At 42.1% G+C, this 15,015-nt stretch overlaps 1 protein-coding gene across 1 annotated transcript; it reads left to right on the forward strand.

The window, feature by feature from the left end:
• Window positions 1-900: 900 nt before the first annotated feature.
• Window positions 901-11,125, forward strand: LOC118795397 (5-hydroxytryptamine receptor 2B-like). Its single transcript, XM_036553856.1, has 3 exons — window positions 901-1,312; window positions 7,835-8,035; window positions 10,212-11,125. The coding sequence occupies exons 1-3, from the start codon at window positions 901-903 to the stop codon at window positions 11,123-11,125; spliced, it is 1,527 nt and encodes a 508-aa protein (XP_036409749.1).
• Window positions 11,126-15,015: the final 3,890 nt, after the last annotated feature.

A 15,015-nucleotide genomic window follows, 5' to 3' on the forward strand; every position in this document is an offset into this window, starting at 1 on the left:
TCAGCTTTCCATTAAAAATTAATGGTTGAATGCAGTTCTGTCTCTACCAGCCAGCTTGTACCTTGTCTGGCCAACTATTGAAACTTGGTCATGCAGCACTTCTAACATTGTGACTCCATGTATGGCTTTCGCTTGTGTTGTACTCTGCCTCACCTGTAAGTCGCTTTGGATAAAATCATCTGCCAAATGAATAAATGTAAATGTAAATGTAAAATGTGAGGCATTCTTTTGAAAAATATCTATGAAATAAATCTCTGATACTGTGTAAGAACAATCTCCATGGGAATGCCCTTGTCCACTTTGGGAATTGTTAAGGTTCGTCTTTGTCATCTTGATCTTTGGGGAGCTTCTGAGTCACATTCATTAACTACTGACAAAAACAAAGATCTGCCATGGGAATCTGCTGGGCTTTCACTTCTCCTGCTTTTCTACTGCTACGGTTCAGAACTACTAGCGTGCACGCAGGGGGTCACATAGCTTTCATTAATTTCAAACGTGTCTTCATTAACAACCAATTGTGTTATAAGCTGTGCTACCAACTGACTCTTCTCTCACCAGGAAAACCATGCTGGTGTGAAAACTCCTCTTCTTCCCTGTGGAAAGCACTGACACCAGAGCTACGGGATGTCCATGTTTTAATGTTGTCTTGTCCACTGCAATCCTGGCTTCTACTGATTTGTTACCAACTTTTGCTACCTATTACTTCCTGAGTAACTAGTGGAGCTGCGGCCTGCTGATGGATTACTGCCTGATTTAAACAGAGGAAGACCATTTGAACCGGATTTTAGTAACAAGTGAAGGGAATGAAGCCCTTGTGAGCCGATCAGTGGTAGCCCAAGCCACTTCCTCGGGCTGAGGCGGCCACGCCCCTCTTTCCTTGGGGCGTGGGAACTTGTGATCATGCTGGCCACGCCCCCGCAGAAACCCAGAGCAGCCACGCCCCGCACGCCAGCCGGCCTCAGCAACATGCCCCATCTGGGCCAGTTCTCTCCTCTCCTGGGCAGGCAGGTGCTGGACACACCCACGCTTGCGGCCAACGCCTCGGGGCAGGACAACAGCTCTGCGGCACTCCTGGCCCTGGTGGCGGGGGGCGCGGGGCAGGGGGTCGTGGGGGAGGAGCTGCGCTGGGCATCGCTGCTCATCATCACCATCATCATCCCCACCATCGGGGGCAACGTCCTCGTCATCCTGGCGGTCTCCCTGGAGAGGAAGCTGCAGAACGCCACCAACTACTTCCTCATGTCCCTGGCTGTGGCGGACCTGCTGGTCGGGCTGCTGGTGATGCCCATTGCTCTGGTCACTGTGCTTTTTAGTGAGTATTGATCCCAGCTGACCTTTAGTAAGTACGCACCACCACTCTCTTTAATAAATACTGACCCCATCGTGGCCTTTAGTAAGTACTGACCTCATTGTGCTGTTTAGTAAGTACTGACCACTGAATTCTTCAGGTAATACTGACCACTGTACTCTAGTCGCATTAGACATCAAGACACAGAACTGGGACCCAATCAGTGGTCCTTGTTTTTGAGTTATTTTGCTTGTTATAAGAATTGTCTTTTACAGAGATTAACTGGTCTGGACATGGAGTGTCTGTATGAATGCTAAAAGTGTTGATTTAAGAAGTTCTGCAAATGGAGCTTTTAGTTCAGCAGTGCAGGGTCAGGCCTTTCAAGGTAAAGTAGCATACTTCTGGAAAATTTGCCATCTTGGTTTTATACAGCGTTTTTGGATCAGCTCCCACTCTTGGGCATTACACAATCCAAGCTGTTGTTAACAAAGGTGATTAATAATGTAAGCACAACAACTTTGCACTTTTATTCTCTCATTCTGACACACACATGTACACACAATCGCTCATGCACTCACACACACACTCCTGCATGCACGAATACACACATATTCAAGTATGCAATTACAGTAATCTGCGAACACACACATTCACTCAACATACATAAACATTAATACATTTAAAAACACATCCCTCTCTGCTGGTTTAGGCTCTTGATGGTGTAAAGCCCAAAGCATATCCCAACACACTTGACTCCTTGGATTGGATGAAAAAATGCAAAGAAAAAGAGCTGCTTATTGTCCATATAGCCATGAAATTACATTTTGGATCCAGCTTTCTATAAAAGAAGCTCTCCACAAACTGGATAATTGCTTGACTGAATACGACATTATCCTCAGTTTCTGGAATAAAATACATTATTTGTGAACAATATGAGCAATATTATCAGGGAAATGCCATAAAGTTTAAATAATTACAATAAAACCTATTAAAATTAAAACAGAAAAAATAATACAATATACATATTCCTCAAGTTTTTTCCCTATTTAATCAGGGACATAAATAAATATGGAGGGCACTGTATGTTCAAATGAAAGATTTGTCTCAAAAGATTTCTTGTGAAGGAAGGCAGTCTCCGCACACAGAATCTTGAAAGCGTTAAAATAAATAAAGTATAGCTTTACACAGACTGGCAGAGTGTCCAGCTCTCCAAATGGAAACTCTCTAGCTGTGTTCTTTAATTCTTCTACACACCTGTGCGAAGAATGCAAGGGTTTCCTTTCACATTTAGTACAGACAAAAATGAAACTTCTGAACATGGAAAAATGTGCAGGCCAAGGCTATTCCATTACTTTTTCATCCATTGAGGAGAGGAGACTGAAAAGTAGCTTTCTACACTTCCGTTGTGTATTGTAAATGCAATTTACTGTTAAAACATTGTCACACAGCTTATATGGATGTAATGAAACTTTAGTATATGTAAGTATATGTAAGTATATGGGAGTCTCACAAGTAATATATTTAAACCAATGTTATACAGTGAGCTCTTACTTATCTCTGAACTGTAACTTGCCTATAACTTCACCAGTTCTTACAGAGCCATTGGAGGACTTCTTTGTTTTTATGTAGAGTGAAAAGTGCAAATATATAAAAGCCAAACCTAAAACAGTTATGAAAATAATAAATGGAAGAGATATTCAACAGACCCCAAAAATATGCTCAGATATGCTAGACGCTGAGAAATCCAGTGTCGAAATATGTTCAAATATTCTTGCTTTAAGAAATAACAGGAATGTTATATTTCCATATATGAAAATTATGTCTATCACATTCTGGAATCAGACCTCCTGAAATTTTTAATGTCAGTTAAACAGGGCAGGAAATGAGCAGATGTGAGACTTTACAGAGATTTACAGTTTCTAATCATATCCTTGCTGTGTGTGGAATCAATACCTAGAAGGCTGCTGGAACCTTACATGTCTTGCAGTGGGTAGAATGAATAATTAATGCATCACTTTAAGGTATATAAATACTACTACAATATTTACAAAAGAAAGAATTACTGATTCAAAATTTCAAAAAGAAGATTTTGCTGCGTTCTTCCAGAGAAGGACCTGAATGGGCCTAATGGCTGAATGCTTATTCTCATTGAGTTCATTGATCTTACCGTCTCAGTCGGTTTTGTGAGGGAAAACTAACAGCAAACAGACAGAAACCTGGAAATATAAACCGTGGAACAATGGTTCATGAGTGATGACATACAATGTCAGCAGAGCTAACATCCTCACATTGGAATTTCTAAGCTGTGCCTGCATGTGGCAACCACCTGGCAACCACCAGGCTATTTTTCTCCATGTTTAGAATATTAGGCTTAAACTTTAATAACAGCCAAATTCTCAATGGATGAATAAACTCTCCCCGATTTTAACAAGAAGAACAAAAGAGTTTTTAAAGACACATCAGACATTTACTCACCTGCTCCTTTTATTATTTGATTAAACTGACCTTTGAAGTTGACCAGTCTGATGTGAGAAACATGTGCAGAGAACATGCATGAATCCTGTATGTCTGTTTCACAGTATAACCACTCTCCAAGAGGTAACTTGAAAGGAAACAGCATTTGTTGTGTTTGTTCGTTAGTTCATTACACAAAAGTGGTATATTCCCTCGGTATAGAATGGAAAATTGTTCTTTAGTAGCCATGTTAGTGAAGCGGGCATATTTCATTTATAAAACGAACACAGTCAGTAGTGACAGCCATCACTCACTGCCATTATTGCATTTTGAGAAAAAAATAAGCAACCTTTTCCAAAGTCCCTCTGACGTGTTGGGACACGCTCACGAGACGATAGCCCCCCCCCATGCAGCGGGTATCAGTGCTGTTGCTCTTGGACTCCCCAAATAGAACAGCTTCCTACCCCGTGCCTTGTGTGGAAAGAAGTAATCTCTTTCTCTGTGTCTTTTTTGACATTTTCCCATCTTGTGGTAACAAATTGCTGCTGATGCGAATGAAACGCAATGGAATGACCTATTTATACCTTAATGGAATGCTCTCAGACAGAGAAACAAAGAAACAGATGAACATGCTGTCTTCCTGGTATGGAAAAAAAAAACACAATCAATTGCAACATGGCAACATGTGAAGGGAATGCGTTATGTATCCAAATGGTAAAACCTCACTACTGAACCTTCAGCGCTAACCATTTTGTGTCAGGTGACAGTGAGGAATTACAACTGTGGAAATAAATATAATACAGAGGGGCAACTTTTACATCGTAAAAGAGTCTTGAACAGTAACACATTGTCCGAGCAAAAATGCCCAAGTTAAATTGTTATACAAGAACAAAAAGCTTATCTTCTTAATGATTCTCATTGATCCAGTCATTTTCATTTAGCACAATCATGGGAACCAAACAACACCAATGTCACTACAGCCTAAATAACACATAGATATTAGCAGTGGCATTGCATCCTGCTCCACAGTCTTTATACCAAGGACTTCCAAACTTTCCAAGCCCCCAACCCACTTACTGAATGACTACTTTTTTTAGCCATCTCTTATTAAAATCAAATATATATATATTTATATATATATATTTATATATATAACAGTTTGTCCAAATATTTGCATGAACACTAACCAGAGCAGTGTTTAGAACGATTAATGTAATAATTAATAATTATTATCTTTGGAAGGGGAATACCATGTTCTTGACATGTATGTCATGATTCACCGCAGCCCTTGCCATGAACAATCAGTGGGTCTCGGCCGACTGTTGGGGCGCCACTGCTCTGTAGAGGGTGATAGACTGCCACTGAATGAGACCAGGAGCACCGGACTAATTTATCTCTGATTTTGTGACTCTACAGGAGGGAAAATCAATCCCAGTCTTGTGTTAGCCATCATTCAGGAGCGGCAGGCACTCAAGGTGCCAGGCTAATGATACGGCACGATAAATCTCAAACGCTCCGGCTTAAATTCCACACAACAAGTCAACTCATTCTTCGCGTATCGCTTCAATTCCATTTTCGAAACCCTCCAGAGACGCGGCTCTCCTCATCAATTTCGGGGGCCTGTCGCCATTACCCGTGAAGAGCTTGTCACTGTCTAAGCCTTCTGGACCTCATTTCAATCCAGCTGTTCTTGGCCTGCGAGAGTCCAGGGAGCTCCGAAAAGTAAAATCAATTTGATTCTTCACCTCAAAGCACATCACAAGATGCAGACAGCCTCTGACAGCTGGTCTCTAATGAAAAAGAATGGGGTTTCTCCGCCTGCATCATCCCCGCTGTGCCCCAAAGCGTGATGACACAGTTCTGCTTCACACTGTCTCATGCTACCCCTCCTACCCACAGCGATGCTTAATTACACTGAACCTCTCTGCAGCAATGCATAGTTGCAGTGAAACCCTCTACAGTAATGCTTAATTACAGCAAACCACTCTACTGCAATACATCATTACAGTGAAACACAGCAAAGCATAATTACAGCAAGCCACTCCACAGCAATGTGTTATTACAAAGAAATGATCTGCTGTACTGCTTACTAACAGCAGGCCTCTTTACAGCGATGCTTAATTGGAGTGAAGCACTCTACAACGATGCTTAATTACAGCAAACCTCTCTACTGAGATGCTTAATTGCAAAACACCTTCCACCAGCGATGCTCAATTAATGCTCTACAGTGATGCTTAATTAAAGTTAAATGCTCTACAGCGATGCTTAATTTTAGTGAAACACTCTACAGCAATGCTTATTTACAGTGCTGTACTATGCTATGCAGGATAATAGATTGCCTCTTAACCGTGATGAGTGTCAGCAGAGACAATCAGCTGAGTATCTGACTGAATAATTTCTCTCTTGTTTGATGTGTGACCTGAAGAATGTGTGAAGTGACAATATTCAAATCTTAATGAGACTAAAAACATTCACTTAGGTTAAATTTTCTCAGTTAATCAACTACACAAACTGTATTATTGAATGTAAAATACTAAAAGACCATACTAAAAATATACAGTAAAAACTTGGGAAAAGCATAGAATTTATTCTCAAGATTCCAGTGACAAATATACTGACAAAAAGTGGAAACTGCTTGCACAAATCATAAAAGCATTCGCCACCATCAACACTGACAGAGGACAGCTCAGATAAACTCTCTGGTGTCACCACCTTTATTTCTAAACCTGATTTGTGAACCTGATATTCATATCATGATTCATTTTCCTATTTTAATGCAGAAGCAACTCTGACAAATTAATTAACACATAAAGTGAACAAAACAACAATTTGCATGGATCATCATCCATTGCATTATTCTCTGTCCAAGCCTCCATTTTCCTCTGATCTTATTGTTACTCCCTGGACTGAAAATAAAATATTTTCCCAAGGCGCTGAAGTGAAATGACATCTAGTTTTCCGACTGCAGAGTTTTCAGCTCTTTAAAGTCGCAGCTGTGGCTGTTTTCCAATAAATCTTGTTTGCAATCGTGACATATGAAATGAACAGGATCTTAACATCAGATGATTTTAATCCCTTAATATTTTACATAATCCTCTTGTGCTGTTTCCATGCAAACAGTCATTTTCATTTTAAAGGATTGATAAAGACATTAAAAAAAATTGATAAAAAGCTATTAGCTTTATTTGCACATTTTCCTTAGCACAATATTTTAAAACTCAGATTATATATACTTAATTACTTAAATACATGTTAATATGGCTATAAATGTTACTTATGTACTGCATTTATGAAATAAGTGAAAACTTTATTGACAATGTTCCATTTGGTAATTGTTTAGGCAATCATCTCAAATATACCAGCATTAAATGATTTAATGCTAGTATAGAAAAATAAACTGGCCTGGATTTTAATGAACCAGCCATACTGCTGAAATTCAAATTGAAACAACTGCATTTTTTGCATTTATTGTATTAGATTATACTTCCATAAGAATGTGTTTGTCAATGAAGACAAATATCAATTGAATTCAGGCTTTAAAGACACTAAACTCAACTTGCACAATTCATTTTCATACTAGTGCTTTTCATAAAAGATTTGTTGCAATGGAGAATTCTTATGAATTTATTTCAGATGCCCAGAAACCACAGCCATGTCAAGGCATTGGCGCCATCATTATTACTGACATGTTTGTGGTTAACATTTCACATGTGCTTTTTTTCATTGTCTCAGTGAATCACGTGTCACAGTACTACACATCCTCTCTTTCACGCTACATTACTATTATTACATGTGCTTAGCAGATACTCCCATCCAGAGTTACTTTCTACTTTCACAGCTTAGTTTTCATCCCTTATACAGGTGAATATTCACTGAGGCAATTCAGCTATGCCACAAGTAGGGGGTCAGACTGCCAACCTTTGGGTTATGATCCCTGCTCCTTACCTCTGCACCACACTACCACCACTGTGCCACTGTGAATTTGCAGTAAACACTACACTCTCTCTCTTCATTGTCAATGAAGTGTTGCTGTAAACATTTTGCTCGTCGTTCACACTCGCCGTCTTCTCTCGCTCTCTTTCTGTGTCTCAGATTCGGGGTGGCCCCTGCCAGAGTTCCTCTGTCCCATCTGGCTCTTTCTGGACGTCTTGTTCTCCACCTCCTCCATCATGCACCTGTGCGCCATCTCCCTGGACCGCTACATCGCCATCAAAAAGCCCATCCAGCACAGCCAGTACAAATCTCGCGCCAAGGCCATGACCAAAATAGCTGCCGTGTGGCTAATATCTATTGGTAAGCATATTCAAATGCACGTGGCCATTACCATCAGATAACAAACTGATGTGCATGTGGGCATTACCATAAGCAAATGTATAACATCTGTCAAGAAGTGCAAATAAATGCAAGTGTTGAGACTATATAGTTCACATATACCTGTAAACATACTGAAATATGCATGGGCATTGAGGCTGTGTGGCTCTTATATTTCTGTAAATGGGGTGGCAGTGTACCTGAAAGGTTGCTGGTTCGATTCCCCACTGGGCACTGCTGCTGTACCCCTGGGCAAGGTGCTTAACCCACAATTGCCTCAGTAAATATCCAGCTGTTCAAAGGGATAACAAGTAAAAAATTGTAACCTATGTAAGTCACTCTGGATGAGAGTGTCTGCTAAATGACAATAATGTAATGTAAAGTGAACTGAAATGCACAAGGATATTAGCACTGGTTATGGCAGAGGAGTGAAGCAGGGAGCTTCTGTCTCCGCTCTCCAACATTTATTCCTTGGCTTAAGAGGAGGGGAAAGAGAACAGAAGTCCTGAAATGACTGCAGGCCTTCAATTACTAGACTAAGCCAAGCAATATTTCACCCTGGTCATACGGCATGGCGGAGGTGCTTAAGGAGGTGACCTGTGTGGTGAAGCCTGGGAGTCATCGGCCCTGGCACTGATTTACACCCTGAAGAGCGGAGGAGGAAATGAGATCTCCAGAACCAGAGCTTTTTTAAACGGGATGCTTGTATGGCTCCAGGGGGGGCCGTACAGGGTGAACTTAGCGGAGGACCAATGATAAAACCGGAAAAGACCGGGTGGTCTTTTTACAGCTCTCATTTTACATGGATGCCCTTGTAACCTGTGTGATATAGGGTGCAATCCAAAATGTAGGACAAATAAAAAACGTGTGGTCTCTCTTAGGGGCAGGAACCATTCTGAGTTCATAAATTCTTCATTGCTAAGAGATCTTCCCTGGACACAGATAAAGATGGAAAAAAGGACTAGACTTAAACCTCCAATAACCTTATTGCATCGATACCATCGTCAAAGTCTCATGGCATGTTATGATTCAAGATTACTCCAAAAGTATTGGTTCCTTACATAAACACACAAGTCACATAAGGATGATTCAAAATTGTTTAGCAAAGAAGCAATCCTTTTTTTCAGCAAACAGAAAGAGAGCATAAGCCAGAAGTCTGATCGCTGCTATGAACTTATTTAACTTTTACAGCTGACCCAAGGTTAAAGGGGGCAAAGGAAAATAAAGCCAGACAATACACTATGAATTTTGATAGAAGAGACTTCAGGGGAGATAGTTATTAGACATGCATGTGTTAGGCCTCATCTTAAGGCCTCTTTAAAACAGCTCCCCGGCTCCTATTATACAAGCATTAATACCCTTCAAGCACATCATCAGTGCAGTGAACAGGTCATTGCACCCGTTACATTCTGGCCTTGGGGGGAAATGAATTCAAACAGCCTGCAATTTTTACTTGCTAACATCTATTCAGCAATTTCACTGGTCTGGCTTTGAGACGCAGCATTGGCGCAGTAATTGACTCCAGCACTAAGATGAATATCAGGAGCCCTTAAACACGCTCTCCTCAGAGCTGACCCTGTACACAAGGTATTCCAGCTTTCACAATGGGAGCCAACTATCCCCATTTGCTCTTATGTCCAAACAGTTTTAGTGAGCGTAACCAGATGATGGTGTCTACAGGACAGTGGGACATCACCAGTGCCAGCCAGGGAATCTGCAAATAGAGTGACTAATTTATCATTGTTAGGGACACACAGTTGATAAACTTCCAGGTGTAACAGCTTTTTGTAATTTTCTGTGCCCTATAGGGACACTGTCTGACCATTATCTGTGACTGTGAAAACAGGGAAATAGTCTGTTGAATATTTTACGCGCCTGTGGCTTAACACAAACTGCAGAAGGGAGATTTTATTTCTACAATTCATTAAACTCAGCCAACAGTCTCGTAAAAAAGAACATTTGAGGGATCTTGAATTACTGAGAAATCAGAAGTCCTTTAGGGTGTAATAGCTAGTGTGCTTCCAATCTGGCTTGATGGTATAGAAGGTTAACTTTAATTCCTTGTAATGACTTTTATATAAAAAAAATCCACTTTATAAAGGAAGAATAGGACCACAAAAACAAAAAAACAGGTTAATGTTGCTTTGCTCTTTTGCAGGTATTGCTATATCCATCCCCATCAAAGGCCTAAAGAACACCAGGACGAGAACATTCAACAACCACCACACCTGTCTGCTGAAGCCCGACTGCTTCAAGGACTTCATCCTGTTCGGCTCTTTGGCAGCCTTCTTCGTCCCACTGACTATCATGATGGTGATCTACCTGCTGACCATCCAGGTACTGCGGAAGAAGGTCTACCTGCTCAAGTTCAAGGCGTCGCAGCGCTTCAACAGCTCGGCGGTGTCCACCGTCTTCCAGAAGGAGCGGCCCTCGATCTCCTCGCCAGAGAAGGCAGCCATGCTGGACGGCCCCAGCAGGGACAGGGTAATGAGCCAGACGAATCCCATCATGGGTGAGGAGGTTCCTGTCCGCAGGATGTCCACCATGGGCAAGAAGTCCATGCAGAACCTCAGCAATGAGCAGCGGGCCTCCAAAGTGCTGGGCATCGTCTTCCTGCTCTTTGTGGTCATGTGGTGCCCCTTCTTCATCACCAACGTGATCTCGGCCGTCTGCCACACCTGCGACGAGCACCTGGTGGGCAGGCTGATGGAGATCTTCGTCTGGGTGGGCTACGTCTCCTCGGGGATCAACCCCCTGGTCTACACCCTCTTCAACAAGAACTTCCGCGAGGCCTTCAGCCGCTACATCACCTGCAACTTCGGCGGGACCCGGCCGCCACCCAGACCGCCCCGCCGGAGCCTGGCCAGGATGTCCTTCCGGTCCTCCGTCACGGAGAACTCGAAGCTCTTCATGAAGCACGGGGTGAGGAACGGCATCGGCAACGTGGCGTACCAGAGTCCGTTGCGCCTGAGGCCCATGCCGATGCAGGCCTCCACCAGCATTCTGCTGGATGCGCTGCTCCTGGCAGAGAACGAGGCCAGCAAAAATGAGGAGCAGGTCAGCTGTGTGTAGCTCTGTGGTGGGGGAGCGCTGTGGAACATTGATCCCAGACATTGAGCATGCCTACACGTTTGCTGATCAGAGTGCAGTGAAAGCCAGACTACCCCACTATACAGACACTGAGATGTAAGATGGAAAATATGTTTAACACACATAAACCTAAATCAGGACAAGGCTGCCACAGGGGAATTCTGATACTACGAGAGGTTCAAAATGGAATTAGCCCATAAGGATGCATTGGCTTTACTGAACACCTTCCAGTTTCTAACACACTGGTGTGCAGACAGCAAGCTGGTAATAATGAGATAGCAAGAGGGACCTGTATAATTTTGATCTCAGTCACTTCAGGGACAGGACGAAAGCCTGTGGAATAAAGAAAAATTTGTACAGTGTTAATGTACCTGCTGGATGTCCTGGATTTCCATGCTAATGGTGAAGCTTTTCTTGGATTTCCAAGGAGATGCAGTCTGCATGACAGATTCAGATAGGACTGCGAGCCCTTTCAAGCACATTTGTCAACAGTCTCTGAAGACTGTGCTGTGAAAAAACTATGTACTCTGCATCATTTGTGAATGATGACATTTGTGAATGAAGAACATTTTCTGTACAGTATAATGCCAAAAGTTTCACTAAAGCTTCACAAATAAAGAAAACTGATGGAGAAAAATGCACATGGGTCCAAGAAACCAAATAAAGATGTGTTCAGTTTGCAATCACAAATTTTACACAAGTCACTTTAATTTAAGCACCAAAATGGCAGCTTTGCAAATTAGGTTGTTCCAATCACTAAAAGAGTCAAATGTTAACAGAGAACACCTGTGTTCTTTCCATTTGATTTGACTCACTGTCGTCTTTATCTGTTGGTCTGTAAGGTTCACGGATGAGTCGTAGTGAAAACACACCAGTCTTTTATTACCGATAAACCTTTCAAAGCACAGAAGTGGAGGGGCATCGCGATCTCCCAACTGCTAGCACTGGAGGTTGTTTAACAATGCCCATGGTAGGAATCAATAACATATCATCCCTAACTTTGCCCTTGTGTGTGTGTGTGTGTGTGTGTGTGTGTGTGTGTGTGTGTGTTTACATCTTGCTTCACTCTGCTTTTTTTCATATCCTCATCAGGAGCCCATAAAGAGCTCTATGATTCAGTCTGGACAGAATAACAAGCTATGCAATAAATTTAACTGTATTCACCTTTGGATGAATTACAGGGTGCATTTCCCCCAGGAAACTTAATACAGGCTGAAGTATGTGAATGCGATCAAATGAATTCTGATATTCCGGTGCTGCTATTAATTGCCAAGTCTTGTACCCAGAGTTTTTCCCTTTGAGTGTCTGTGCCAACAAAATCGGGAAAGGTTGTCAAGGACAACCAGTAAGAGAAAGTACATGTATTTGGGGGCCACTTAATTATGGGTGATCTTATTTACCCCTCAATATAACCCCAAACCCATGCCCTTTCCTGTGGAAACATTGCCAGAGATGATTTTGATCAGAATCTTTTGGCTCTTCCTTAGCAGCAACACTTTTTAGCCAAACAGATTCAGAAGCAGGGTTAAAATAATATTACTTCTAAAAAACCATACTGCTTACCACTTGTTGAGTTGTTGTGGACCCCAAATTTCAGTCTCAAGTCAGAAAACTTCAGGGGGAACCTGTAGAGGGTGATCTGGGGTGTCCTGGGTGAGCCAGGGATTTAGTGGGGCAAAACACAGGCCCCCTTGGCCTTCTCAGTTCTGCTCCCCCCACCCATAACCTGCCCCATCCTCCACACCCTCCACACAGCACAACCTGTAAACCCATACCCAGCAAGCATTGCTTGAGAACTGGAAGGGAAAGCTCTGATTGGCTGCATTTCAGGAGGCTCTCTAAACACAGGGATGACTTGCAGCTGGGTTTTCTCACAGCCAATTGATCATATGAATATCACACTGCCTTTTTTGGACTTAAAGCAGTCCCCTAGGTTCTCAGTGCTTGGCCAGCACATTATTTAACACCACTGTGTTGCATGATGGGTAAATTGCTTAATTTACATAGAAAGATCAAGGACAGGTTTTCATAAACAGAAAAAAAGAGGAACGTGTGAAGCTAACCAGAAGCCCTGGGCTACCTTTCAGTTCTTAGTCCTGGACATCATGTAGATAATGACCCATTGAAAGAGCTGCTCCTTCAGATTTTTTTTTGAAATGGTACATTTGTGCGCATAATTGCTGACACACTCCTGTGTGAGTTCTGCTGCCATCTTGACAACAGAGCTGGCGCGTTGCTAGGGAGGATTCCACGGCGTCCCAGCTGGCCGACACTGGGAGAGGGGACGCGACGTGCCCTCCTGTCCCCTGCCTCCTGTTTAGTCTGGGTCCAGAACTCACACAGCCACAATGCTGTCAGAAATAATCTGTCTTTGAGCAGCCGTGTTTCAGGCCCCGTCATCATCTGGGGGACTCAACAGAGCACCCCACTTACCCATACTAACAAGGCTCCCACATCTCAAAATTTGCTTCCCTTTAGTGACACAATAGAAGAAAAGCTAACTTACAAGATAGCTAAATTCAGGATTACAGTTCAATATATCTTTAGTGACACAATAGAAGAAAAGCTAATTTACAAGTTAGTTAAATTCAGGATATATATAGTTATATATATCTGTATAGCTGTAGGCTCCTTCACTCTCATGTCAATAGATCTGCTCCTATTCAGGGTCATTCATGTCTTTCACAACATGATCATTATTTATTTTCAATCTTGGATACAATACTCAGTACCTGGCAGCTTTTGTTATATAGCAGCTTTATTAATTGTGTTTAACAAGGCTATTAAATATCACCTGCAGTGCTTATTGTAAAATTAAAAGTTTTTTTTCAAGACCACTTCCTGACATGAACCAATTTTTTCGATGTTTCACACAGCCCGGAAATCAGTCTAAAACTTTTTTGATGTTTGTTGAGACGTTCCATACCTTCAGTAGAGTCCTGAACATATAGGTCTAGTCTATTAAGGCCGCGTCTTTACATGTGTTTACTGGGAAAGAAGTGAAGTAAGGACACTGGCCCATAAACCCTCGCAAATAAAATTAACGTATCTAAGCTAGTGTCTGTTAACAGGAGTTTTTCAGGGTTTTAGTCATGTTTAACAGATGTTTATTTGAGCATCACTTAATCCGCTGTTCCAGGGGGGCTGGCTGAAAGCCTGGTTTACACACGCTGCCAGGAGAAGGTGCACATACAGGAACTGCAGCCAGAGATATATCCTTTCGACATGTATTGGTTTTAGGCTGAATAATACTTTTACGTTTAGTCTACTATAGGGCACAGTTAATACTTCGCCGCTAAATGACGTTTTCGTAACGATCCCCGCAGGCTTAAAATAATGTAAAGATCTATGTTCATCCAGGGCTGTGGCATGTATTTCTTTAAAAACGAATTAGGAGCAATCCACGCTGTTTTCCACCGGGGCCACGTAAATCCAGCACGCAGTTTCACAAAACATGAGTTTATACCGCTTATTTTCCACTTAGATCAGGTTATTCCTTCGGCAAAAACAATCACTAAAAACAGACAGGCGAACTTGTGCCCAAAGAGCAAACTAGTTTAACAAATGGCACTTGATAAACAACGGAACGTGTCAAATTCCAACATCTCAGCAATCGTGGATGCACGCAAGCATTCCGTTCCGCAGTGAAACCTCACAAAACAGCATACTGCTGACTATTACTGTTTGTATCTCCCTGATTTGCCATCAAAAACTGCACAGAGGCATGAAGTGAACGTTTTCAAAAACGTGAGTGGTTAGATTTGCACTGCTGTTCAACACTACTCACCGAGACAGCTCTTGCACGTTCCTTGCGACGCATCACTGGGGCATCAAAGTGAGATGAATGATAATAAAAGTATTTTGTAATTTAT

This window comes from Megalops cyprinoides, chromosome 20 (assembly GCF_013368585.1).
Source record: "Megalops cyprinoides isolate fMegCyp1 chromosome 20, fMegCyp1.pri, whole genome shotgun sequence".
In the NCBI taxonomy this organism is placed as follows: Eukaryota; Metazoa; Chordata; class Actinopteri; order Elopiformes; family Megalopidae; genus Megalops; species Megalops cyprinoides.